At 38.4% G+C, this 27,894-nt stretch overlaps 1 protein-coding gene across 2 annotated transcripts in view; it reads left to right on the plus strand.

Moving 5' to 3' along the window:
* The first annotated feature begins 10,033 nt into the window (after positions 1 to 10,033).
* The window catches only part of PLB1 (phospholipase B1), a 134,044-nt gene continuing 116,183 nt past the window's right edge, over positions 10,034 to 27,894 (plus strand). For both annotated transcript variants that reach the window (XM_070740930.1, XM_070740939.1), the window contains exons 1-11: positions 10,034 to 10,079; positions 11,271 to 11,329; positions 13,168 to 13,216; positions 13,668 to 13,726; positions 14,639 to 14,679; positions 16,821 to 16,864; positions 18,855 to 18,936; positions 20,179 to 20,230; positions 22,177 to 22,251; positions 23,889 to 23,951; positions 26,227 to 26,309. In XM_070740930.1, the coding sequence (XP_070597031.1) occupies positions 11,306 to 11,329; positions 13,168 to 13,216; positions 13,668 to 13,726; positions 14,639 to 14,679; positions 16,821 to 16,864; positions 18,855 to 18,936; positions 20,179 to 20,230; positions 22,177 to 22,251; positions 23,889 to 23,951; positions 26,227 to 26,309 (572 nt within the window). In that variant the 5' untranslated portion in view covers positions 10,034 to 10,079; positions 11,271 to 11,305. The remainder of the gene's footprint in view (positions 10,080 to 11,270; positions 11,330 to 13,167; positions 13,217 to 13,667; positions 13,727 to 14,638; positions 14,680 to 16,820; positions 16,865 to 18,854; positions 18,937 to 20,178; positions 20,231 to 22,176; positions 22,252 to 23,888; positions 23,952 to 26,226; positions 26,310 to 27,894) is intronic.

Consider the following 27,894-nt stretch of genomic DNA (forward strand, 5'->3'; position numbering starts at 1 on the left):
TATGGAGAATTATGGATACTTAGAGCTGGAAAGAGAGTTGATGTGGAGTTACAAATATATATTGACTTCCTGTTTATGAATGTGTATTCTGTCAATGCAGTGGAAAGACATTAATATTTCATGTGTCAATGTCTGATGAGTTATCTTAATTTAGGCTGAATGATATCTTTAATGTGTACTATAATATGTTTTGGTCCTTCCTTCCTTCCTTCTTGGAATCCTTAAAGATGGAACAAGCCTTTGGAAACTTGCTTGAATTATAAAACTGCTTAGCTATGCATATCAGAAGAGTAGTCCAAGTCCCAAGTCCAAGCCACCAAAGCAAAAGCATGCCTGGCAGTATCTTATTTTGGCCAGACCCCATGCCATTACTTCCTCCCTACCATATGAATTCAAATCTTAGCTGCCGATTGGAATTAAATTAGTATTTTCCTCTTGTTATGGTACAGGGCAACTTGCAATGACTGGGAGCAGGGGAAACAGAAGCAGGAGAGGGATTCACCAATTGTATCCTGGAGTAGTTTTTTGTTGACACAAGGGTGGTGATGATCCTACAGTTCAGCAATGGGAAAAGACTACTTCTTGGGCAAAATGGTTTCAAAACTAATTTGGTTTCCTTAAATGCATGTAAGTAAAGAGAAGAAGAGTGTGACTATCAGCAAGATGGACAGGAGACACCAATGGGTACAACTGATAGATCAGGTTAAGGTCCGATCATCAAGAAGAAGAAAAAAAATCTATCCATTTGAACTCTAAGAGTCAACACTGACTTGATCACTTAATAATAATAATCAATTAGGTTTATGAAAGACTTGCAACAAAACTCAAAGATAATAAAACATTTCTTCCAATGTATAAATAACAAGAAAAATATCAAGGAAAAAGTCAGTCCACTAAAGAGAGAAGGTGGCAAAGAAGTAGCAGGGAAAGCAGGCCCGCTTAACTCATTCTCATACAAAAAGAAACTATAGCCTAACCCAGCGTTTCCCAACCGGTGTGCCGCGGCACAGTAGTGTGCCGCGAGACATGGCCAGGTGTGCCGCGAGAAGCTCCAGCTGAGCGGGGCGCTGCTGGCGCCCCTGCCTGAGTGTCGTCCTGTGGATGGTCTTGGGCTTCACAGTCGCTTCCTGGTTCCCTCTCCTCCCACCGCCTGTGTCTCCCGCCGTCGCCTCCCACCAAGCCGTCGCCCGTTGCCGTGGGTTCCTCGAGTGGGAGCTGCCGCTTCCCTCCGTCCAGCTCAGCCACGCTGCCGTAGAAAGCACAGAGGTTATTGCCAACGCTTCTGCCTCCACTCAGGGAGCCACCGTGGTCACCGCGCCTTTTCCTCTCGCTCAGCTCAACCACGATGGCTCCCTGAGTGGAGGCAGAGGTGGCGGCAATAACCTCTGCACTTTCTACGGCAGTGTGGCTGGGCTGCCTGGAAGGAAGTGGCAGTTCCGAGGAATGAGGCGCTGGCGGTAGACACACACAGGCGGAGGGAAGAGAGGGAACCAGGAAGCAACCGTAAAGCCCAAGACCAGCCACAGGACGACCTTCAGCCAGGGGCACTGGGACCGCGCGCAGCCATGGTGGGAGCAGCATGAGAAAGAGAGGATTCTATCCCACGAGGAGACGCCCACCGAGCTGCAGGTCCCGCTGCCGTCGCCTTCTTTCCCTCCGCCTCTTTCTCCTCATGCAGCCTGAGCCCGCCTTTGCGAGTCCGCCCTGGCTTTCGCTTCGCCCCATGATTTCCCCGCAATTTCATCCAGGCCACCTCTTGCCTCCTTTTGAACTGCGGGGAAATCTGCGGGCGAAGCAAAAGCCAGGGCGGGAGAGAAGCGCGGGGGTGGGGAAGGAGGAGAGCCTGTCAGCGCTTCCCCTCCGCCAAGCTGCCTGCTTGTCCTCGCGCCTCGTTGCTACCTCCTGCCTTTTTCCAGGGGCCTTTGGAAGGTACCCAGGGAAGGGGGGGGATTGGGGATGGCTGCAGCGGCTTCTCGTCCTCCTCATCGGGCTGCTAATGCCCGCCCGGCCCCTCTTGCATGCAGTCCCTTCACCGAGCGCTTTTTTCTTCTCACAGCTGAGGCAAGATTTGGAATGTCGGGGTGTGTGCGTGCGGGCTCCGCATCCCCCTGCCACCCAGAACATTTAAAATAAGAAAAACCTTCGCCGGCCTCCGCAGAGAAGAAAGGAAGAGAGAGAAAGAGAGAGAGAGCAAGAGAGACATAGCAAGAGAAGCAGCGAGAGAGAGAGAGAGAGAGCAAGAGAGACATAGCAAGAGAGGCAGCGAGAGAGAGAGAGAGCAAGAGAGACATAGCAAGAGAGGCAGAGAGAGAGAGACAGAGAAAGAGAGACAGAGAGAGAGAGAAAGAGAGAGAAAGAGAGAGAAAGAAAGAGAGAGAATGAAAGAGAGATAGCAAGAGAGGCAGAGAGAGCAAGGGAGAGAGAAAGACATATAGGGAGGGAAGGAGGGAGAGAGAAAGAGAGCAAAAAAGAGAGGAAGAAAGAAAGAGGGATGGAGAGAGAGGAAGAAGGGAAGGAAGGAAGAGAGAGAAAGAGTGAGGGAGAAATAGAGCGAAATGGAGGAAGATTTTTTTTTTGTCAAAACTTTTCTTTAGCCACCCCCCCCCCCGTTCAGTGTTCCCCAGGATTTTGAAAATATGAATAATGTGCCGCGGCTCAAAAAAGGTTGGGAAACACTGGCCTAACCTACCAGAAACATAACTGTAAAAAACAGACTGGAAATAAAAATTAAAATAATTTAAAAAAATAGTAAGAGAACACCTATCTGATCTTGATGAATACAAATCACCAGGACCAGACTGATTACATCCCAGAGTTCTAAAGGAGCTGGCAGATGGCATCTCAGAACCACTGCACCACATCTTTCAAAAATCCCGGAATACTGGGAACTACCAGAGGACTGGAAAAGAGTTGATATGGTTCACATTTTCAAAAAAGGGGGAAAAAACAGACCCAGGAAACTACAGACCAATTAGCCTAACATCAATACTTGGGTAGATACTGGAAAAGATAATTAAAAAAACAGATCTGCCAACAGCTAGAAATGAGTAAAGTAATAACTAGCAGCCAGAACAGGTCTGTTAAAAACAAATCATGCAAAACCGATCTTATTTTATTCCTCAACGCAATGACTAAATTAGTAGACCAGTAAAATGCTGTGGACATAATATACTTCAGCAAAACATTCGACAAAGTAGACCACAACCTACTTCTTCATAAGCTAGAAAAAAAGTGGGATAGATAGCTTCACCACCAGATGGATTCACAACTGGCTGACAAACCATGCTCAACGAATAGTCCTTAATGGGTCTAAGTCTACATGGAGAGAAGTAAGCAGTGGGGTACCACAAGTTTCCATCTTAGGCCTTACTCTTCAATATCTTCATAAATTACTTAAATGAGGGAATAGAAAAAGAATTTACCAAATTTGCAGATGATACTAAACTAGCAGGAATAGAACATCCTAGAAGATAGCCTCAAGAATCCAGATGGATCTTGAGAGACTTGAACACTGAATGGAATTCAATGTAGAGAAAAGTAAAGTCCTACACTTAGGTAAGAAAATCCAAAAGTACATATATACTGTAAACTGGGTGAACCCAGACTTGATAACAGTGATTGTTAGAGGGATCTCGTAGTCTTGGTCGACAACCTGCAGCCCTGGCCCTCTGGAATCAACTCCCCCCAGAGATTAGAACCGCCCCCACCCTCCTTGCCTTTCGTAAGTTACTGAAGACCCATGTATGTCGCCAGGCATGGGGTAATTAAGATTTCCCCAGGCTAATATAGTTTATGTATGGTATGACTGAGTTGTATGGTTTTAATGATATGGATTTTTAGATGTTTTTAAGTATTGGATTTGTTATGTTGTTTATCACTGTTGTGAGCCGCTCCAAATCTTCAGAGATAGGCGGCATACAAATCTAATAAATTATTATTATTATTATTATTATTATTATTATTATTATTATTATTATTATTATATGAGCCGGTAGTGTGCAGCGGCAGCCAAAAAGGCCAATGCAATCTTAAATTGCATTAACAGAGAGATACAATCAAGACCAAGTGAGATACTAATACCACTATCAATAAGTGAGACCAGTGGTGGGTTGCTACCAGTACACCCCAGAGCTCTGTTCCGGTAGCGGCGGCCAGATTGCGCAATTTGTGTGCGACCGCTCCAGTGCCGTCTGCACCAATCTGGCAGGTGGTGCCATCTTTTTTTTTAAAAAAAATGTGATTTTTTGCTTCCTGCACATGCACAGAAACAAAATCTTACAAGGGGACCCTTGCACGGGGTGAGATTACAACATTTGTTTTGCTTCCGCGCATGCGTGGAAGCAAAAAAATTGCTGAAATCACACATGCATGAGCATCCCCTTGTGAGATTTGGGCACATTGTTGCAGTATGCACATGCACGGAAGCAAAATCACATGAAGGGACATGCATGTGGGACCGCATGACCGCCCAAATGAGCAGGATAAGTGCACAGGGCAACGGTATTCAGGTAAGTGGAACCCGCCGCTGCGTAAGACCACACCTGGAGTACTGCATCCAGTTTTGGTCACCACACTATGAAAAAAGATGTTGAGACTCTAGAAAAAGTGCAGAGGAGAGTGACCAGGATGATTAGGGGACTAGAGACTAAAACATATGAAGAACAATTACAGGAACTGGGCTAGTCTAGTAAAGAGAAGGACCAGGGGAGACATGGTAGCACTGTTCCAATATTTGAGGGGCTGCCACAGAAAGGAGGGGGTCAAGCTATTCTTCAAAGCACCTGAAGGTCAGACGAGGAATAATGGATAGAAACTGATCAAGGAGAGATTCAATCTAGAAATAAGGAAGAACTTTCTGACAGTGAGAGCAATGAACCAATGGAACAGCTTGCTTTTGGAACTTGTGGGAGTTTCATCATTTGAGACTTTCAAGAAGAGATTGGACTGCCATTTGTCAGAAATTGTGTAGAGTCTCCTGCTTGAGCGAGTTTGGACTAGATGACCTATAAGGTCCCTTCCAATTCTGTTAATCTGTTGGTTAGACTCTGTTGGACTCTTAGTTTTGGGTATGCATTTGTGTGCGACGGAGACATTAGCATCATTCACTTACATTAACCAGGATGTGATAGATCTTCTCATGGTTAAAACAGTTTCTCATTTGGCAGTGGGGGTGGGGCAGTTTCCTGTTGACGAGCAATATCCATTTTCTTGAATAGTCATATCCTATTCTTGTGATGTCCCCATCTTTTTAGAGAGGGAAGCACTGCTTTGTCTTGCCAGCCTTCGTTTTGTAGGTAGGAAAAGGCTGGTGATTTTTTTCATCTCCACATTGACCACATTGGTCAATTAATGACTACTTCTTCTTCTTCTTCTTCTTCTTCTTCTTCTTCTTCTTCTTCTTCTTCTTCTTCTTCTTCTCCTTCTTCTTCTTCTTCTAATTATTATTATTATCATCATCATCATCATCATCATCATTATTCCTACTACTACTATTACTACTAATAATAATTTTATTATTATTTTATTAGTATTAGTATTATTAATTACCTATTAATATAATTAATTACCTATTAGTATTATTAATTACTAATTAATGTTCTTCTTTTCTCAATCAGCTCTTGCAGAGGATGCTGGTGGCATTATGGAAGTACAGTGGTACCTCTACCTAAGAACGCCTCTACTTAAGAACTTTTCTAGATAAGAACCGGGTGTTCAGGATTTTTTTGCCTCTTCTTAAGAAGCATTTTCTACTTAAGAACCCGAGCCCCGAAAAAATTCCCAGGAAATTTGAGAGCAGCACGAAGGCCAGGCCAGTTTCCGGCCATTCCCCCTAGGTTTCTCTCTCTGGTGCAGTGTATGGGAGGCAGCCTCGCATCGGGTGTATTGGAGGCGCATATTTCTCCTTGCCGCTTCAGAGTCCCTCTTTTTTTTAAGCCTTAAAGTTTTTGATTTTATTGATTCCCCTACCTCACCTTCTTCCTTTGGCAGCAACTGTCCTCCCCCTCTTCTTCCTCCTCCTCCTCCCACCCAAATTCTAAGCTTGTATTTCTTTCCTAATGGTTTTGCTTGCATTATTTGCTTTTACATTGATTCCTATGGGAAAAAAATCCTACTTACAAACTTTTCTACTTAAGAACCTGGTCACTGAATGAATTAAGTTCTTAAGTAGAGGCACCACTGTACTCTTTAACTTTTTTCTTTAATTATGGCTGTAAAGCACTCTTGTAATTAATGCATTTAACCTTTTGAGCTGCTTGTAATTTGTAATATGTCCAGCAGGTGGCAGCAGAATACTTTAAATATTCCCTTTTGTTTGAGCATGGGATTTATTTTTATTTTTTTTTGGACAGTGGAAAACAAACAACTCTTCTTTAGAAATTCATGATGTGGCAATTAGGATAGATCGCTCCAAAATACCCAAATATGATGCAGTTAAAATCAGTCCAACAAACCTTACAGTTAACCTCCTGTAAGAAAGATTCAATTGTGCTGTGTGTGTGTGTTTGTCAGGATCAGTCGTTTTTTTTCCAAAAGGGCCAGAATGTCAAAACTGCCATATCTTATTTGCACTCTGTTATTGCTGGGTACCAGTCTGTCATGAACTCAGGGGGAGGGGGGAGTTGGATGGGAGGGGAGGAGAAGACATTACTCTTCACTGTATCTTCCTGAGGCACAGTTTCAAGGTCGTATGCGGGGGAATGGAAAGCAGCTGCATATCAACTCACACTTGGAGTGGAAGTTCCAAAAGCATCTTCTTTGAATATGATTGGATGATGGGGGTGGGTGGGTGGAGCAGAAATGGGAAGTACTCAAGAGGGGGAAAGTTTATACTTGGGTAATTAGGTGCATGAATTTCAGTTCTGGCTTTGCTTTATTGTGTTTCGCGTGACCTTTAGCAACCTATAGCTTTCTCAACAAAGGGATTCAAGATCGTTCTTGCATAAAGGTTCAAGCCAAGGCGAGTCTGACAGTGTGCTTCTGATGGAATGTAGTGGGCCACATTCCCAGGAGGAAGGGGCAGTCTGTCCGTCCATCCATCCATCCATCCATCCATCCATCTATCTATCTATCTATCTAATTTGACTTCTATGCCGCCCAATCCCAAAGGACTCGGGGCGGCTTACAACAGTATAAAACTACAAATAACAATAACACAAAAAAGAAGACAAGAAAAAAATGAACTAATTTTTTAAAATCCTAATTAAAACTTAAAAACAGTTCAACAACACACGTATTAGTTATTCATACCAATTCATATACAAGGACAAACTAGTAGGCCTGCCGGCATAGCCAGATCTTCGTGGCCTTACGAAAAGCCAACAGGATGGGGGCCATATGGACCTCGGGGGGGTGAGTTGATTCAATAAATTCGGGACAGTAACAGAGAAGGCCCTCCCCCATGGTCCCGCCAACCTGCATTGTTTAGCTGATGGGACCTGGAGGAGGTCTTCAACCTTGGCAACTTTAAGACTTGTGGACTTCAATTCTCAGAATTCTGGGAGTTGAAGTCCACAAGTCTTAAAGTTGCCAAGTTTTGGGACCCCTGCCCTACCATATGTCAGACAAATATTTGCCCAATGTAAGTGTAGTGAGCATGCACATGTGAGTGTAGTGAGCATGCACACGCACAAAATGATGTGCATACAGCACCCAGGAATGAAGATAAAAGGAACCCACTGCTGCTTTAAACCTATGGCTCTAGCCACTAACTTGACTACTTTGGCATATTTTATATACTTTATTTTCTTCTCATCTATGAAATAGTTGAATAACCAGGCTTTTGTAAATTTGCCATTAAAAATTAAAATACGTATACAGTAATCCCTCTTTTTTCACGGGGGATGCGTTCCAAGACCACCATGAAAAATGAATTTCCATGAAGTAGAGGAAATATATTTTTTTATGTATTGAATGTATTGGACTCCCTTTCTACAACTACTAAATGCAGGTGAGTCTTGCTTTATGATGGGTTATAAGAAATAACCCTTGCAATTAATGAAATTTATTATTTATTATCCAGTATGAGAATTTTTGTGCTCTTCATTGTGGAGGTAAAAAAATAGGGAAATTCCAATATTTACAACACCTACCAAACTAAGGAAAGCTGTAGAGCAGTTACATGCAGGAAAAACTGATCTCGTGAGACTATTTATGTACCCTATTAAAAAAAGAAACAAAAAAAAATTAAGATGATTTACTCCCCAAATCTTAATTTTATCTTCTCAACTTAATATATTTTCTCTATATAAATTCTTCATACATTTCTTATCTATGAATTGTTCACATAAATTCTTGGTATATTTTCTCTAATACTCCAATCTGAAAGACTGATATCTGGCGCTGGAAAACAAAATCAACCATGACTATTACTCCAATTTAGCATACAAGAAATAAGTGCAGAAATAATGTTATCCATATGTTATACGCAGCTGATATATTTGCACAGATTTATAGTTTGCGATAATTACACTTACATATCATTTATTTAGTATACTGAAGCCATATGCATATGACCAATATTCAGTTTATGATATAGTTGTAAAATATCTCCTTTCCCCTTTTAAATTTAAGACTAGAAAAACAACCCCCAAGGAGCAAAGCTCTTATCATTTCTCTGAGAAGCAGGGAAGCACTGTTTCTATCCCAACTAAGAAGAACATAGCCAGCTTTGACTGCTCTCAAAAGCTGGGAGTTAATAATTGCATGGAAGATAACAATGAAAGCAAAGTTTAATCTAGAAGTCAGGAGTGGTTACAATATGTCTAATCAATTCTATCCATAATTCACATAAACCAGGGGTAGGCAAAGTTGGCTCTTCTTCCGTCCCCTGTCCAATTGTCTCTCCTTATCTCATTTATCTTTTCTTCCTTTCTAATATGTTTACCTATACTTTTATATCTTTTCTTCTATTCTTTTCTTTAATTATATTATTACATATCTTTCTCTTCAATGTGTATTATGTATTGGACAAAATAAATAAATAAAAATAAATAAATAAATAAAATGTGGACTTCAACTCCCAGAATTCCTGAGCTTGCATGATTGGCTCGGGGATTCTGGGAGTTGAAGTCCACAAGTCATAGAAGAGCCAACTTTGCCTACCCCTGACATAAACAGTGCAAACTTAGCAAGAATTTAGCTGTAAATCTATAGGTAGATCTACAGAAATCTATATCTTGGAATCTACAGTTATTATACAGGTATTCCTCTTCTTTAAATTCTCAGGAGACATAGAAATGTAATTCCCAGTTTTGAATTAAATGACATTATAAAGCAGAAGATTGTAAATACAAATGTCCAAAGAAACATCACTGAGGAAGCAGTTCAGTTTCGACCAATTTTTCCATAATAAACTTATATAAAAATGGGAAATTGCAAAGTATCGTAGGTTACTTGCTTAAAGAGCAATTGCTCCTTTTTATTCTTTCTTTAAAAATGGTTTTGAAGTATGTAAGAGTCTTCTTACCTGGGGGCATCAAAATGTTAATATTTTATCACTTCGCTTTTTAAAGTTGCATTTTCAAATGAGAAAAGAGCAATAAATTTTATGGCAGCTGAATTATCTGCTCACCAAGTTATAAAAACTGGCACAGAAGAGAAGGCAATTTCTTGACCACGGAATTGTCATTTGGCAAGCAAAGCAAACATCTTTCCAGACACATTCGTTCAAAAAAGGAGCAAAGAATGAAGACGCTGCCGTTCTTCGTCTGTCTGCCCTTTTTCTTAGGTAAGATGCTTTTCCTTTATAAACTTCCCAGATATACATCAAGCAGCAACTCATTGAAGCAACTTATCTGAAAGCCAAGGCTGATAAGCACATCTTTGATGGCTTACATCAGAGGTCTTCAAAGGTGGCCACTTTAAGACTTGTGGACTTCAATTCCCAGAATTCTCCAGCCAGTTGAAGTCCACAAGTCTTAAAGTTGCCAAGTTTGGGGGCCCCTGGCTTACATGCTGAAGCAGAGAAAACATAACTAACACTAATTTAAGTTAGTGAGATAGATAATATATTTGAAAGGAGCTGCTTTATATTGTAACACCAAGATAGGTGTGTGTTGTGTTTTTTGCGGATGACAAAGGTAGGAACAATGGAGTGATAGTTATGAGGCACAGCTTCTTGAGAGAGATGTTTTCCCTATCACGATTTTGGATTGTTAACCATGGTTGGAATAAAATGCAGGAAAATGCCCAGGTCACATAGCACTTTTAAATTTACCTTCATTATTAGTAGAATGAAAAAGCAGGCAAGCCTTCATCTAACTAAAATAAAGCAAGTCTTTCTTGCTGGTTGAGTTCCAGTACTATGAAATGCTGCATACTTACATTAAAACTGATGGTCTTTCTCTTCAAAGTATTTTTTTAAAATTGTACTGGGTAAATACTAAGATTGGAAAACACCAGTCCTGGTAAAACTTGTATATACCGTATTTTTTGGAATATAAGATGCACCCCCCCCCCCCCCAAAAAAAAGTGGCTGAAAATTTGGGTGCATCTTATACTTTGTAGCTTTTTTGAAGCTTTCCCCCCCCAGCCCTAATGAGGTACTAATGATCTTCCCAGCTCTTTCTGGCTTGAAAGCTTGTTTTCATTGCTACTCCCTCTGAAAAAGGTTTTTTCAGCCCTAACAAGGTGCTAATAATATTCCCGGCTAGCAGGATTTTTTCATTCCTACTATCTCAGAAGAAGCTTTTTTCCAGCCCTAAGTCTTTGCAGGCTTGTTTTCATTGCTACTCCCTCCAAAAAAGGTTTTTTGAGCCCTAACAGGGGATAAAATAATGTGCTGAAGCTGACCAGACTAAGGACGCTAGACAGATAAATACCTAGTAGGTAGATTTTCCCCCTATTTTCCTCCCCCAAAACTAAGGTGCATCTTATACTCTGAAAAATATGGTATGTATTCTGTAATTAAAAGTTTGAAAGAAGTTCATAATAATATAATTTCAAAATTTGTGTTGTAGCCAACCTCTTTTTTTACACATTCTGTGCAGTTGTACCCTTCCCTATGAGAAAGAGCAACAAGATTAAATGCCAGTTCCACTGATGTATTTATGCAATTGTTTGATATTTTAATTAGATGCTGTTATTGGAAGAATTTTTAAGAATCAACAATCCAATAATTAGCAAGGGTATATGTTGAAACGTATCTGGTTATTTGTGTAGAAATTGAACGTTTACAAGCACAAAGCTATCATATGACACAATCACTATAAATCAAAAGAAAGTCCACTAGAATAAGGAAATAAATTAAACAAACACATTTTTTCTTAAAGGCACTGCAGCTCACATTCTGGCAACCAAGGATAAAATGAAAGAAGAAATTGAATTGGACGTAAGTCAATGTTTCTGCACAATTACAAGATAAAAAGGGATCTGTGACGTCTCTCAAACATGATCTATCATTCAGATGTGGCTATTTTTGAGCACAGGCATAAAGCCAGAAAAGCCAGTGTACTCAGGCCTCTAGCTTCCCAATTATTGAATCTGACTGGCTTGGCATATGAATTTAATTCCTATTTATTGGCCTCTATTAATTAAGCAGAGTAACCTAGCTTAGGCTTGTAAGGCAGGTAGATATAGGACACACAAAGCTGTGCATCATTATGTAGAGTAAATAAAAAAAATAATGGGAGGCAATGGGGAGGGATGTTATTCATATTTGGTTCTGAAATTTCTGGTTGCCCTGCTTTGTTTAAGTACATAGCCAACACGTTTGAGGCAAAAATTAGTTGGTAGTTCAGCAATGATGGAAGATAGTAGTCAGCTCTTTGTCCTAAAGAGAGATAAACTTCCTAGTCCAACTAGCTTACTATATGAAATCAAGAGAGCCACAACTGTCTTTCTCATCTCAGATTTCAAAGTGGTTTAGATGAACCTTATCTATCTAGGCTTCAATGTCAAATCTTGATTGATGAAGATAATCAGAATCTTCATTGTGCTTAGAATATCAAGTCCATGCTACAGTTGTTCTTGAATACTTAACAGAAGTCCCCACATTGATTAGGGAACTGTGGATTCTAATTTTAAGACTTCAGATTTTCTTTTTTCCCCAAGGAGTCTCCAAACTCTGCTAAAGGGTGGTTAAAATTACTAAGGACTGTCTGGTACCAGAACACATTGGTATAAACAAAACATCAGTGAAGGGCTGCAAAGAATTTTACTGCCACATTGTGGTTGTGGCTTATTGTGTGGGTATGGCTTGATGGTCATGTGACCAGGTAGGAGTGGCTTGCCAGCCATGTGGCCAGGTGGGAGTGACTTGACAATCATGTGACCGGGTGTGTGTGTGACTTAAAGGTCATGTGACTGGGTGGGAGTGGCTTACCGACCAAGATAAGTTTTTTAATAGGTGCTTGGACTCTTTTTCAGTTGATACTCAACCTTAAGGTTCAGTATGATAACAGATTAGCAAGTAGCTCAATTTTCTTTAATTGCTATAAAAGTTCAGTACTAGATAATAATTAAAATGATTAAAGCATTTTATGGGTATAAACATACTATTTAATTATTACCTATTTTAAAAGTAATTAAGGATCACACTTAGGTACTAGAGAAGGAAGGACAATAAAAAAATCCTATTAAGTATTCAATAAATAGTGCATAACTTACTACCCCCACTGTGTCACACACACCCCCGCCCCGGTGGGGGCAGCAACCCATTACTGCAAAACATGAATTAGAAGGTAAACAATAAAACATTAAACATAAAAAATACTGAAATTATTTGGAAAGTATCGAGATATTGATGATAAACACTGTGCTACCAGGCAAAGAGCCATGATGGCACAGCGGTTGAAGTGCAATATTGCAGGCTAACTGTAAGAAACTCCATCCTGACTGGGTCAAGGTTGACTCAATTTTCTATCCTTCTGAGGTTGGTAAAATTAGGACCAGCTTGTAAATTTGTAAACTGCTTAGAAAGTGCTATAAAGCACCATGAAGTGATAGAGATATCTTAAGTACTGTTGCTATATTTGATGAAGAATGTACACAGCCATTGTGATGATATGTCCTTGCAGACACACTCTTTTAATATTTTAAGTGACATGGTTTATAAACAAATATAGAGGATGAACTTTCTTGAAGAGGGGATGAACTTTCTTATTTTAGTATTGTGGATCTGATTGTCCATTATTGAGTGTCATTTCAATCATATTGTTTTTCCTACAGCCTCTAAGGAACTACAAGTTACAAAGTTCTCATCAAACTTCATCTTCAGGTATTTGTCCCAAGGAGCATATTCAAAGTAAAAGATAAGAGTTATCTTATTGAGCACACAAATGTGGAAGTCAAGTTTAGTTATGCCATCCAAATCCTAGATAAATCACCAGGGGAAAAATACAATTCAGATCAAATGAAAATGAGTGAAATAATGGATTGTTACTTTTTAATTGTATTTTGTTTTATTAGAATAAAATATTTAATCCTTATTATTTAGAATTATTCCAATCAAATCTTATCTGCTTTGCACATAGAATTTAAGAGTCTGTGTGTAGGAGTGCAAAATACAAAATATACCTATACTGTATCTACTTTTAGAATAAAGCAATATGCATGTGTAAAAGTAATTGCAATGTTTTGGATTTGCCTTTATTTTAATTTAAATAAATAGAGATAAGGAAAACTATTATTGTACTTGGTTAACTAAAGACTATGCTTTATTTCTTCAGTTCACACACTGCAACCATCAGACATTCAAGTAGCTGTTGCTATAGGAAGTTTGGGAAATGTGAGTATAGCAGTGAATTCTCTTGAAAAGGGATTGTGCAAAAGTACTATAGTCTTTAACCAGATAGAAAAATTATTAGTCAATTGAATCAAAGCAAAGTGGCCAACATGAGTTGGCTCTTACCCAACTACTTGATCTGCAGCATTCCTAACTTTTCTCTACCTATCAATCTGACATCTTTTCTTGAGCGAATTACTGATTTCTCAAGCTCCATACATCTAAATGGATTTATAAAACTTTCTGCCTTTCCCCCATGTTTCCCTTTCTTCATACATTCTTTTTTTCTTACTTGTAATATTTTCATATACTAAAGTGGTAGAAAATCCACCAAGTATGTAGTCTGCTTTAATTCTCCTATTCAATTTACAAAGTCTCTTCCTTAGGCTTTTTTTTTGTAGGAACCAACTTTTGTTCCTTCATCTCAGCAGTTCTTCTGATGCAAACTGGCATTCTCTTCGCACTTTTTCTGCTTGCCTTTTGTTCTTCATTTCTGTTTGTGGGGTTACGGATCACCATCGGAATGGGACTGTTCACCTTCTCCTGTTGGCTGCAGCTGTTTGGTCTCCAGCCTTCCGCCTTGAACAATTGGGTGCTGCCTTTTCTCTCTTGCTGAAAGGCCCCTAGCTCTTCGGCCCAGTCCTTCTGCCACAAAAAAAACCATTCAACATCAGCCTTTTGGCCACATGGGACACTTTGCTGCCAGCCAATCAGAGCGGTGCTCACAAAAAGCTAATTTGCAAACAGTCCTAGACCCAATCATAAGAGTGGATCAGGAACATAATTCATTGCCATCATTGAATTCTCCTTCAACTGTAGACCTAGAAACCTAGGTCTCTCTCCTTTTCCTCACCCTTTCTTTCCTGGTAATAGTTAAAAAAACGTTGGCATCTTCCTTTTTGTCTTTATTTCCAGGTGGGAGATTCTGGAAAAAAGGAAGGAGTTCTCTTCCAAAGGTAGTATTCTTTTTTAGGTTCTGAAGACATGTTATTTTCCATCTCTTCAGAATTCCAGATCTTTCCTTTAATAATAATGGTAAAAATCTGCCTCAGGCAGGAATCAGTATAGAAGGAACACAATATTATAAGAGAAGAGACCATCAACACTTTCTGCAGGCCCAGTAAATGGAGCAAATATATGACCAACCCAGCTGGAGAGCTGTTCCAATTGATAATATCTATGCAGTGATACCTTGTCTTACAAACTTAATTGGTTCCAGGACGAGGTTCGTACGGTGAAAAGTTCATAAGACGAAACAATGTTTCCCATAGGAATCAATGGAAAAGTGATTAATGCGTGCAAGCCCAAACTTCACCCCTTTTGCCAGCTGAAGCGCCTGTTTTCATGCTGGTGGGATTCCCCTGAGGCTTCCCTTGCTGGGAAATCCCACCTCCGGACTTCCGTTGCCAGCGAAGTGCACATTTTTGCAATGCTGGGATTCCCCTGCTAGGATTCTCCTGCAGCATCGCAAAAACGCGGAAGTCCAGAGGTGGGGTTTCCCATGGATGAGAGCCTCAGGGGAATCCCACCAGCATGAAAACGGGCACTTCACTGGCAATGGAAGTCCAGAGGCAGGGGATCCCAGTGGCGGTGGTGGGTTCATAAGGTGAAAACAGTTCGGAAGAAGAGGCAAAAAAATCTTAAACCCCGAATTCGTATCTCAAAAAGTTCGTATGAGGAGGGGTTCGTAAGATGAGGTATCACTGTGTAGTCAAATATATACCATAACATTATGATTGTATTTCCTTCATTTCTGTCCTAATACTGAACAGGGAACATACTGAACAGATACATTGGGATATTAGATTTATATCTGACAATGGTTTCTTTTTTAAAATGCAATTTACCACCAGTCCTAAGTGGATTAACTAGTAGGAAAAGAAGTGTCATGGTCCAGGTTCAGGATTCAGATTCTTGAGTTCCAACTGAACGTGTGGTATGTCAGCCTCAGAAAGAATTACATGAGGCTCATCCAACAGGCAACACCTGAGCAGCTGGAAGAGACGTGTAAAGTAATATAAGACCTTCCAATTGATGTACCTGTTGTTGTGAGAGGAGAGCAGAACACCAAATGTCTATTAGGCTTCTCACCAAACAAAGAAGTAGACCTTCGTGCCAGCTGGCTGCAGCTTATATAAGTATCTGCTCTGCCTCTCTTCTCTTTGCTGGAAGTAATGTCTGACTTCTGGCTTGTGTGTGAATTCTGTTCTTCAACTTCTGACTCTCGGATGGGCTGACAATCTTGACACAGAGCTTTGAAACGTGGACACAATTTTGGATCATTCTTCTGGAACGTTCCTGTTTTAAAACAAACTTTGCTTTGTTGACACTATTTACTTCTTTGATAACTATGCTCCCTGAAAGCAAAATTGATAATGTTCCAAGAGAGCATGTGTGTTGAAATTTGAAGCGTGACAGTGAGAATGTTTCCGACATGTCAGTAGAAGTTACATTTTCTCATCCTGAGAGCATATTGGATGATCAAAAGTCTGGGTTAGCTGACATATTTTATGTAACATTCAATTTGTCATATCTTTCTATATTGAATAATAGCAATTAAGATTTTAAGAGTGATAAGAAGAATAGATGAAAAGAAGGATCAGGGGAGACATGATAGCGGTATTCCAATATCTCAGGGGTTGCCACAAAGAAGAGGGAGTCGGGCTATTCTCCAAAGCACCTGAAAGTAGAACAAGAAGCAATGGGTGGAAACTAAATAAGGAGAGAAGTTACTTAAAACTAAGGGGAAATTTCCTTAGTGGAACAGCTTGCCTCCAGAAGTCGTGAATGCTCCAACACTGGAATATTTTAAGAACATGTTGGACAACCATTTGTCTAAAGTAGTGTAGGGTTTCTTGCCTGAGTAGGGGGTTGGACTAGAAGACCTCCACTGTCCCTTCCAACTCGTTGTTGTTGTTGTTGTTGTTGTTATTATTATTATTATTATTATTATTACAATCCTTTTAGGAAATATGATATCCTAAATATGACATTAAATGGAGGGGAGGGAAAAAGACAAAGCCTAATACAAAGCTTATATACTCTGGGACCCATTATTCTGTATGAAGGAATAATTAATTGATATTTTTATTTTTAGATCAGAACAAGAGTTTATTCAGGGAAGCATGAGAATACTTACAGGTATGTCTTAAATTCTTGGCAATTATTTTGTTACTCAATGATTAGAAATTTTTAAGAAGAGAAATGGTTCTCATTGTTTAGCCTCAAAGAGGAAATTATTTTCCCTCCTTGTTTAGCCTTGATCTTGTTTAGCCTCATGATGTTAGATAGTTAAAGCTGATGCCAATCTTGTAGATAATCTAACCCATTCCTTTATTGTGTACAGAAAATTTAGAAATAGACCAACAGTTCAACTGTAATCCATGAGCATATTGAAACAAAATAACAATGCAATAATAATAATACTGTATAAATCCCATGTATTACTTTTGCATTAGATCAATTATGGTGAAGTTTGTTGTGTGGTATTCTGTGAATTTAAATAGAGGTAAAATCAATTGCACATATGTGGTTAAAGGGTGGGGATCCAAACAGAGATCAATGGATATGAAATCTTTAATGTCTACCATTATTTATGTGGTGGTTTGTACAAGCTTTTTATGACAATGAATAGATTAAATAATGAGAGCCTGAGCTGGAGCACTTCAAACAAATCTCTCTCTAGTCTTTGTTTCTAGAACTTCAGCATGGAAGAATCATAATCTCCCTAGAGAAATAGCTTTGCTAAAGTGTACTTTCTATGTTTAAGCCCACTTGATACAGTCCTGATAGCAAGGGTCATGGAAAATATGTCTTTGCTTATTTTTAAATAACATTTGAAGAGGTATAAGAAATATGCCAGTTAAATGCCAGTTAAGCACTTAACATGCCAGTTAAGAGTTATATGAGGGATCAGACTAGAATCCATTTGAAGCTACAAACAAACTAAGTCCAACATCCCTTAAATTCCTTTGAGCCTTATTTAAACCCAAGCAAGACCCACCTATATCGCCAGGCATAGGGGAACTGAGACACCTCCCCCAGGTTTTTATATTTTATGTTTGGTATGTATGTGTTGTATGGTTTTAATTGTTGGGGTTTTATATATCTTTTCTTATATATCTAATATTAGATTTATTTAGATATTGTTTTTATTATTGTTGTGAGCCGCCCCGAGTCTTCGGAGAGGGGCGGCATACAAATCTAATAAATTGAATTGAATTGAATTGAAGTGTGAAGATTCTGGTACATAAACATGATAAGCAATAAATCAGTTTAATTGGGCCTTCAAATATGACCTATCTTTCATACCTGACATTATCCCCCATTAAATTTTTTTCTCCTGACTGAATTTGTCTGTACCTTTTAATTTTCCCTCATAATTGTTTTTATTTTATTAATTTTTGCTCACTTTTACCTTCTGTGAAATTCATCAACATTTTCATTTATATCTTTGGAAGTGCTCATGAACTACACTCCACCACCCTGTCCCCCAGTTTTGTGTTGTCTGACAATTCAATAGGTATTCCACCATTTCTTCTAGTGAAACTGGCCCTTTAGCTGTAAACTCAATTTCCAGCAGCTGCTCCTACTGAAACATTGTGCCCAAAATACAGCTAAATTCCATCCACTTTAATTTAATATGATGAAGAATCATTAATTAGCACTGTGAATATGAACTAATTATACTTACTTTATCTACTGTGCAATATTTTGCTTATAGCATCATTAAATAATATAAATTTCAGTTTTAGCCAATGTCAAAAATCTATGTTAGTTAAATCTGGCTAGTACTAAAATGAGAGCTTATTTGAAAATTAAAGGGTTGCACACTAAGAAGAAAACAATGACAAACTATTTCCAGAATAGTTTCATTGAAAATTTCAAGGTAGTAGCCATTTAAATTTTCAGGGTATAAGTTTAACTCAAAGGAAATGTTACTTCATTATATTACAATTAATATTATCACTAGCCATGATGAAAATTTCATTTAATCTTCCTTCTGTATCCCTTTAAAAAAAACAACTACTACAAACAATTCCCTAATTTGTTGCCTAATGGTTTCATTGTCATGTGTGCACAAGCAGTTCCAGAGCCTATAAATAAACTGAACCAAATTTATGTCTTTCAGCTCTTATTAGAAAGTATAATCCTTCTGTGAAATATTACTCTCCCTTGGGAAACAGTAAAATTTTATCAAGAAATGGAACTATGTAAGTTTATTTTTTTAATGTACTGGGCTGCTTCTTGTTCATCTGGATGTCATTGTTGCATTGCTGAATGATGCTGTGTAGATGAAAATTATGCAGAAAATGAAAAATGAAACATAGTTTTGAAATTGGACTAATTACCTGTTTATTTACTTGCTGCATTTCTCTGAAATGCTTTTGCTTGCTTTTCTTTTGGAAAATTATCAGAAGCATTCAATACTAAAAAAAAAATAATTACAGGGAAGATAATTGACAGGAAAAACAGGAAAAGAAAAGAAATGGTTAAAATCATTAAAGTACTAAGAATAACCATTAATTGTTATTTCTTTCATATTCAGGACTGTTAATAAAAAGGAAATTGTACATACAGCCCAAACAGTTGCTAAATGAGTAGTTGTAAATCAAGGGCTATGCCTAGGAAAAGGCGCTTTAAAAGCATTTCTGATTGTCATCAAATATGATGCTATTGGTTCCACCCATCCAATTACAGCTTTTCAGAAGCTTGGAAACAGGCTTACATTTCTGGCTGATTGCAGAGTCCCACAGTCATGTGATCATAATTTGTGATTTGGCAAAATAATAATAATAATAATAATAATCAGGAGAATTGATTCAGACCTACGGCTGTGTGATTTGCTCAATAACTGCTGTAAAAATAGTTGTAAAATTAGGTCAATTTATAACTGTCACAACTTATAACCAAAATTCCAATCTCAGTTGTGGTGGTAAACTGAGGACTACCTGTAATGTTATGTAGGAATGAGCTTGGGAATGTGGGAAGGGAAATGCTGCCTAGGGAATAATCCAATAAGAGATGGCATAGCCCACAGCTGCATAATAGAAAGAGAAAGAGACTCATAAAGTATCCCTCTTTAGTTCTCAGTCTATAAAGGAAATGGTGGGATATTTGTACTTTTGTAGAACCTGTTAAGGTGGCATTACAGTAAAGTGGAATCATCTCAACTGGTCATGTTTCCTTTCTGCTCTACCTGGGAAGGCTCATATGTCTGAAACTACAAATATCTCACCATCCTCTTGAGTAAAGTCCTTTAGACTTTCTAAATACTGCACACTCTACAGTACTTCTCATTCTCTCTTTTCTTGGCTTCTGAAAACATCACTTAAGAAAGGGCCATTTTGTACTTTGGAATGGCCTAGATTCTGTAGATTAAAATTCATCTTTCTACCTATAAAGAAAAGAACATTCACCTGCTTAGTCATTTCTCTCTTTGATTTGTGATACAGTAATCTTTTGGATCAAGCAAAAGAACTTGTGGAGAGTATGAGAGAGACCAAGGTATGTATATTGTAACATGTTAAAATACAATCTGTTTATATTTATAATCTCTTGAAATATTCAACGCTGGGCAAAAGCATTTTAATCCTTGTAGCATATACATCTGCTAGAATCGACATGTCTTTCCTGTGCATTCTGGCAATGGTTCTACCAACATTTGTTGGTTTCTCATGTCACACTTGTGTTGTAGGATCAACACTAATTAATTGTAACTTGAAATTATGCTTTGGATTCTCTGTATGGAGACCCTGACAATTTAAGTTGGAGTTAGGACACCAAAACACTAAGGACACAAAGACATTGAAGACCACCAATTAAGTTTATAATAATATCCTGTTGTCTTTTGCTTTTTCTTGCTTATAATATGATGATGGTCAAACTGTAAAAATTAATATATTTATACAAAATAGTAGCATTAATTTTTGGTCCTATGGAACTAGATATAATAGAATAGAATTCTTTATTGGCCAAGTGTAATTGGACACACAAGGAATTTGTCTTTGGTGCATATGCTCTCAGTGTACATAAAAGAAAATGTACATTTGTCAAGAATCATGAGATACAACACTTAATGATTGTCATAGGGTACAAATAAGCAATCAGGAAACAATCAATATTAACATAAATCATAAGGATACAAGGAAACAAGTTACAGTCATAACTGGGAGGAGATGGGTGGTAGGAATGATGGGAAGACTAATAATAATAGTAATGCAGACTTAGAGGTTGTACTACCAGGGAACACATTCATATTTCATGTACTAGGACAGTGATGCAGAATCTTTTTTTCCTCGGGTGTTGAAAGCACATGTGCGAGTGCCCACACTCATAATTCAATGCCTGGTGACAGCAAAAATGGCCTCCCCTTCCCCCCCCCAAACAGAGGTCCTCTGGAGGCCTGAAACAGCCCATTTCCTAACCTCTGGTGAGCCCAGTAGGCCCGTTTTTCATCATTCCCAGGGTCCAGAGCTTCTCTGGAGCCTGGAGAGGGATAAAATGCTCTCTGGAAGCTGAAAATGCCCTCCCAGAGCTTCCAGGTGAGCCAAAAATTAGCTGGCCAGCACACAAATACACATTGAAACTGAGCTAGGGTAATGGCTTGCATGCCAGCAGATATGGCTCTGTGTCATAGGTTCGCCATCACTGTACTAGGATTAAACAAATTGATATTTTTTAAAAAAATAAGGAATCAAATACTGTATATTAATATAAATTTCTCAGATGATGGGGAATTCTGAAGACCCATTCATATTAAAGAAGCATTTTTAATGAGAAACCCCATTCTAGTCACTCCCTCTTATCTGGGCATCATTCATTTTTTTTTCATGACAGGAACTTTCAGATTAGAGTCTAAAAGATGCTTTTTCAAGAGGGAACTGGACTTTCTGGCTTTTCTTTGGAGATATTTTGTTTCTTATCTAAGACGCTTCTTCAGGTGTGGATAAGAAGCGAAACTTCTTCAAAGGAAAACCAGAAAGTCCAGTTGCTTCTTGAAAAAGCATCTTTGTAATAACCGTGAATTGGATGACTGAGAATATCCAGGCTTTCAGATTTTTTCCAACATTTAAACAGGTGCTATTTTCATACTATCATAGTTCATAATATGGATAAGTGATTAAGGCATTATGTAGAATCCAGGAGACTGAGTTCTAGTAAAGTTTTAGGCATGAAATCCAGCTAGATGACTTCTGGCCAATTTAGCCCAACTCACTCATAGGATTATTGCTGTGGAAAAAATAGTTGGAAGAAAGAGTATTAGGTACGTTCACTATGTTCACTTATTTATAAAAATAATAATAATAGGATTAAAATATTTTTTTAAATGAAACAAATTGCTTAGTATGGTTATTGGGATTTGGCCATTCAGAATATTAAGGACAAGTGTACCAGCTGTTCCCTTTAACCTCTTCAGCTTCCTTGTGATTACTTGTGTTGTTTCCCTTTAGTTGTTTGACTATCAAAATGACTGGAAGCTAATCACAGTTTTTCATCTGTGTTCTTCACACAACTCTGACTCCCAGGTAAGTAAGAGGAGTGACTTATTATGACATAGGTAAATAAGAGGCATGATACAGTGGTACCTCTACTTACGAATTTAATTCATTCCGTGACCAGGTTATTAAGTAGAAACGTTTGTAAGTAGAATCATTTTCCCCCATAGGAATCAATGTAAAAGCAAATAATGCATGCAAACCCATTAGGAAAGAAATAAAAGCTCAGAATTTGGGTGGGAGGAGGAGGAGGAAGCAGAGGAGGAGGACAGTTGCTGCCCAGAGCAAAGGGAGTGTTTCTTTTCTCTGGGCACTGGCAGAGGTTTATTCCCTCTCCAAACACCCAGAGAAAGGAAAATGCTTCCTTAAGCACACTGAAAGGCTCCTCTGGCAGCCCAGAAAAGCCCGAGATGGCCGGGATTAAAGGGGGAATGGCAGGAAACTGACCGGGCCTTCGTGCCGCTCTCAAATTTCCTGGGAAATTTTTCTGGGCTTGTGTTCTTAAGTAGAAAATGATTCTTAAGAAGAGGCAAAAAAATACCCAGTTCTTGTCTAGAAAATTTCTTAAGTATAGGCGTTCTTAAGTAGAGGTACCACTGTACTTGGGAAATAGACTAAGAAATTGGATTAAATAATAAACAAATGGTGGATTTTGATGTTTCTTGGATGATGCCAGCTTTCTTTAGAATATGTAAGCCACCCTAGGCAGGGGCACCTACAGTGAGCAAAAAAGTCAAGATGGCAGGCATGACTATGTGGTCAAAGCTGAGCTCCATAATGCCCATTTAAAAAAGGGGGCTCGAGTTTTGATTACCTGGTCATTGCTGCTATATTGACTTTTTTTTAAACCACACCTACAAATGGACTTTCATGCTGTGAGTGCCATAGTTGATCACTTAATATGGAAAAATCATTTTATTTATTATTGCAGTCAGATTAAGTAGCAGATAAGAAGCACTGATATCACAGTGTTGAAATTTAGCAACAAATGATTTTCAGCAGTATATTTGGAATTTTTGCCCTTTTCATTTCATGAATAGAGATGTATAAATAATATGTAAAGCATATTTAAACTTATACCTACTCGGCCCCTAAATTCTCTTATACTATTCATGTTGATCCACTTCTGATGTTCTCATTGCATTGTTATCAATGCTTCTAAAGTACATTTTTATTTTTATTTTAAAAATTCATGCCAAGTCATGGATAGATTGCCCCTCTGCCTTACATAACAATTAAAACTTCAACAGACATTGTGTAAAATCAATCACAAGCCTAGAAAAATGTATACAGCTTTAATACATATTTAATACATATTTAATACATATTTAAAATATTTGCAAAATATGATAATTTTAGCACAAGAAAAATCTAACAGGGTGCCTGTAAAAAGTATATGCCCAGTTGGAATTAGGATTTAATTTTAATTATTGAATATAGATTAATGCAGGAAAGGAGACAGTTAACCCATAACCATTTAATGTATTGATTAAATTAAGAAATGGAGGATTCCCACTCTTTTCAAGACATATTTACTTGAGATTCCTTTCCACACTAGTGAAATGACAGATATGAGAGGCAGGCATTATTCTGAAATGTTTGATTTGGAGTGGGAAAAACATGTATTGTTGACCATTTTCTCATATAAATTGCTTTATTTTGAACAGGATATTTCCCGCCTCAACAGCATAAAGGAACTTGAAAGAGTATTGGATTTTTTATACAGAGAAGTATGAACATTTTCCCAGATTCAATAATTTTGAAACACTGAAATTATTCATATAGCCTTATGTATAGCAAATGCATATGCTTGTATCTGTGACAGCCAGTGTAATATAGTAGTTAAGGGAATACGAAAATCAAGTTCTTATAGGCATGGAAGGTAACTGGGTGATTATTTAAATCCTAAATTGAAAAGTTGAAAAATTGGGCTAGCAAAATAGAATATGATCTATAACAGTTTCCTTGAGTGCTGAAAGAGCATGTGCACATGCGCAATCGCACATGCGTGAGTGCCCACTCCCATAATTCAATGCCTCAGGAGGGCAAAAATAGCTTCTCCCATCCCCCCAGATGCCCTCTGGAAGCCAGAAACGGCTTGTTTCCCAACTTCTGGTGGGCCCAGTAGGCTTGTGTTTCACCCTCCCCATGCTCCAAAGGCTTCCCTGGAGCCAGGGGAGGGTAAAAATGCCTTCCCCCATCCCCCTGGAAGCTCTCTGGAAGCCACAAACGCCCTCCCAGAGCCTCTGTTTGAACAAAAAAATCAGCTGGCCAGCACACACATGCACATTGGAGCTGAGCTAGGGCAATGGCTCGCGTGCCAGCAGGTATAGCTCCGTGTGCCACCTGTGGTACCTGTGCCATAGGTTCACCATCACTGATCTATAACCTTCAATCAAAGGAGCTTCATCCTGCAATGGATTGATTCAGGCTGATATTATTATTACTATTATTAGTAACCTTATACTGTACTCACAAATATATATAGATCTACAGATATTCTTCCCACTATTATATTTGCCCCAAATATTGTAGTATAACAATAAATATGAGCTCCACTCAAACTATGGAACATGATTTTTTTCTATTTTTACAATAAAAACCTGTAAAAATGGTAGTATTTATAATAAATTTGTTGCCCATGCAAAATATCCCCTGTGTTCTGACTAAGCTTTAGCAGAACCAAGAAACAGACTCCTGTCCCCCCAAAAACCTTCTTGATTTAACCATTGTGAATTCATGGCATTCACACACAGAAAAATCCAGGCAATAATCCTTCCAAGGGTTAATTACAATAACAGACCTTATCAGTCCTTGGATAATTGCCAGATCCAGAGCTTCCAGTTGCAAAGCTGTAAATTAATTCCTGGCAAGAAGTCTCTGACCCACAAACTACAACTAAGATAAGCAAAGAAATACAAACTGTTGTCTCGTGTAATCACAATTCCCCTTTTGCTGCTATTTATTGCCCGGCCACGGAGAGGGCATTCAGCATCCATGTATGCCTTTCTTCCTGAGTCAGCCTCTGTTCCTCAGTTGTTCTCCTCTCCTGACAGTTCTGCATATACACACATCTGGAACAGGCCCCAGCTGTTCTTCTTCCCCACTTATCTCCGACTCTGAAGGCAGCTGGGCAATGTCAGACAACCCTGGCTCTATCTCTGCTTCCAACACAGAGCATCCCTCAGACCCTTCCCCAGACTCCAAGACTGGCACAAGTTCCTCCCCAATCTCCTCATTGTCTGTGTTTCCCATCAGCTCCCCTGGCAGCTGGTGGACCACAACACCCTGTGGGAAAATGTCTGATGGCCTAATTTATTCACATTGTATTACAGAGGCAGTTTCCAATGTTGCAACATGTATTGGTGTGCATAGAACAGTCCTTTCCCTCAGGTTGGGGAAAGTTGTTTTATAGTTTAAGGAAAGGGAATAAGAGCCAGCTCAGTCTAAAACACCTTTCTCATTATACTCATACTGTACATCACCTCTGTTGTATCTAGTTTGGCCTACAGATAATTGCTGCTATTATTTTACAACCCAAAAAGCTTAGTTTCAGTTATGTACAGTTATGCACATACATTAATGACATGTTTAACCTAGATACTCACTTGATCCACAATACACTAAATTCACACTAATCAAGTAGGTTGGGTATGTGCTCAGAAACCTAACCAAGAATAATACCAAACAACCTGTGGATTGGGGTGAGCTTCTTTGGTATGTTTTCAATTGATTTAAATATTATTATTATTATTATTATTATTATTATTATTATTTAGATTTGTATGCCGCCCCTCTCCGTAGACTATATGAATATTGTTTAAGTTCTTTCATAGACTAAATCGGTATCCATTGTCTCAGTGAAACTTCTTTATCATTCTCTTCCATCCTGAAATAGTGAGCAAAGATGCAAAGCCACAAACATTTATAGAAAAGATTGGTGGTAGAAGTCATTTTTTCTAATAGGAAATTATTATTTATTTGGCTATTCTTCTATCAATGCAGGTTCCTAAAGTCTTTGTAAATGTGGTGGATTTTACATTGCTACCAATCTCAACCCTTTCACACACAGATCAGAATTATGTCAGGTAACCCAAATTTGTTCTATTTATAAATTGAGACATTTTTCCTCTTCAATATTTATGTATTTGTTTGTTTGTTTGTTTGTTTGTTTGCTTGCTTGCTTGCTTGTTTATTTATTTATTTGTTTGTTTGTTTGGATTTATATGCTGCCCATCTCTGAGGACTCGGGGCGGCTTACAACATATAAGATATGTATTATTGTTTTCTTTAATTTTTCCTTAGAGGTTTGTTCCAAAAATGCTCTGTATGATTTGGCAATTCATTAGTCATTTAAGGCTTTGTTCATAAAAGATTTCCCTCAGGGCCATTTTGCCCATTTTATGTGTTACCTGAACATATACCATATGTGCCTGTTGATTAGCACTTGGTAGAGGAGTCTTCCTTAATGTGGTGCCTTTCTAGATTTCCCAGGCAGTTGAGGAATTCCCAGGTGAGGGATGTTTATTCTACTTTCTTAGACATGCCAGTAGAAACCACAATGACTTGCTGTGAATCATGCTAATGCATAAATGACAACTTATGCAGTTTGCATGATAACGCATGGTTTTATATAAGCAACTGAAAGTTCGTTTGATTACAGTATGATGGAAACACATTTCCATCATATTAAAAGGGCCTCGGTTGTGCAGTGGTTAGAGTGCAGTACTGCAAGCTACTTCTGCTGATTACCGGCTGCTAGCAGCAGATTGAATCTCAGTAGGCTCAAGGTTGGCTCAGCCTTCCATCCTTCCAAGGTTGGTAAAATGAGGACCCAGATTGTTGGGGGCAATATGCTTACTCTCTGTAAACCACTTAGAGAGGTCTGTAAAGCACCGGGAAGCGTTATATAAGTCTAAATGCTATTGCTATTTTTATTTAGGAAATGTCGTTTCCCTCCTTCTGTCCCTCTGGACACTTTGCTCTGTGGTATCAGATATCAGACTAGGAGTAGGTGCAAGTTCAAAGCTGTTCACTGATGATTCTCCATAATTTAGAGCCAGGCACTTTCTCTGCAGAGGAGTATTCTTGTGCTGAAGGAAAATGAAAGGCGAGAGAACTATTTTGTAAATTTAAGTTCCTTCTTAAAGTAGCATACATAAACGGAATGGAACATAGCATTCCATAAATGGAATGTAAATGGAACAAACATATTTGTGATAGATTGTTTCACTTTAAACATTCTAAAATGACTGAAACAAACACAACAAAAAATGAAGCCCATAACCTATTTTCTTCAAAACAAAAGTGAGTCTTAGAACCTATAAATTGACATATATTATGCATGACGATACCATTTCTTATGTGTACTTAATGTAGCACTTTGGAACATTTTTATCTATTTTGAGCATTTGGCTTTTGGGAATCTCAGAATTTTATCTGTTTAGCCACCCGATGTCCTTCGAGAGTTGGGGGGGAGCATAGAAATACATTAAATTAATTATCTGTAAATAAATATCTACATAGGAAATAATACTAACAAATGAACTTCTATTAAGTAGTTATCATGTCAGAAAATTATATCGATCTTTTAAAGTGGAAAAGTATATGCAAAATATTTTGAATCTGAAATATTTTAAGCTTGAAGCTTCCTATTTCAAGTTAAAAACAGTT

This window comes from Erythrolamprus reginae, chromosome 1 (assembly GCF_031021105.1).
Source record: "Erythrolamprus reginae isolate rEryReg1 chromosome 1, rEryReg1.hap1, whole genome shotgun sequence".
In the NCBI taxonomy this organism is placed as follows: Eukaryota; Metazoa; Chordata; class Lepidosauria; order Squamata; family Dipsadidae; genus Erythrolamprus; species Erythrolamprus reginae.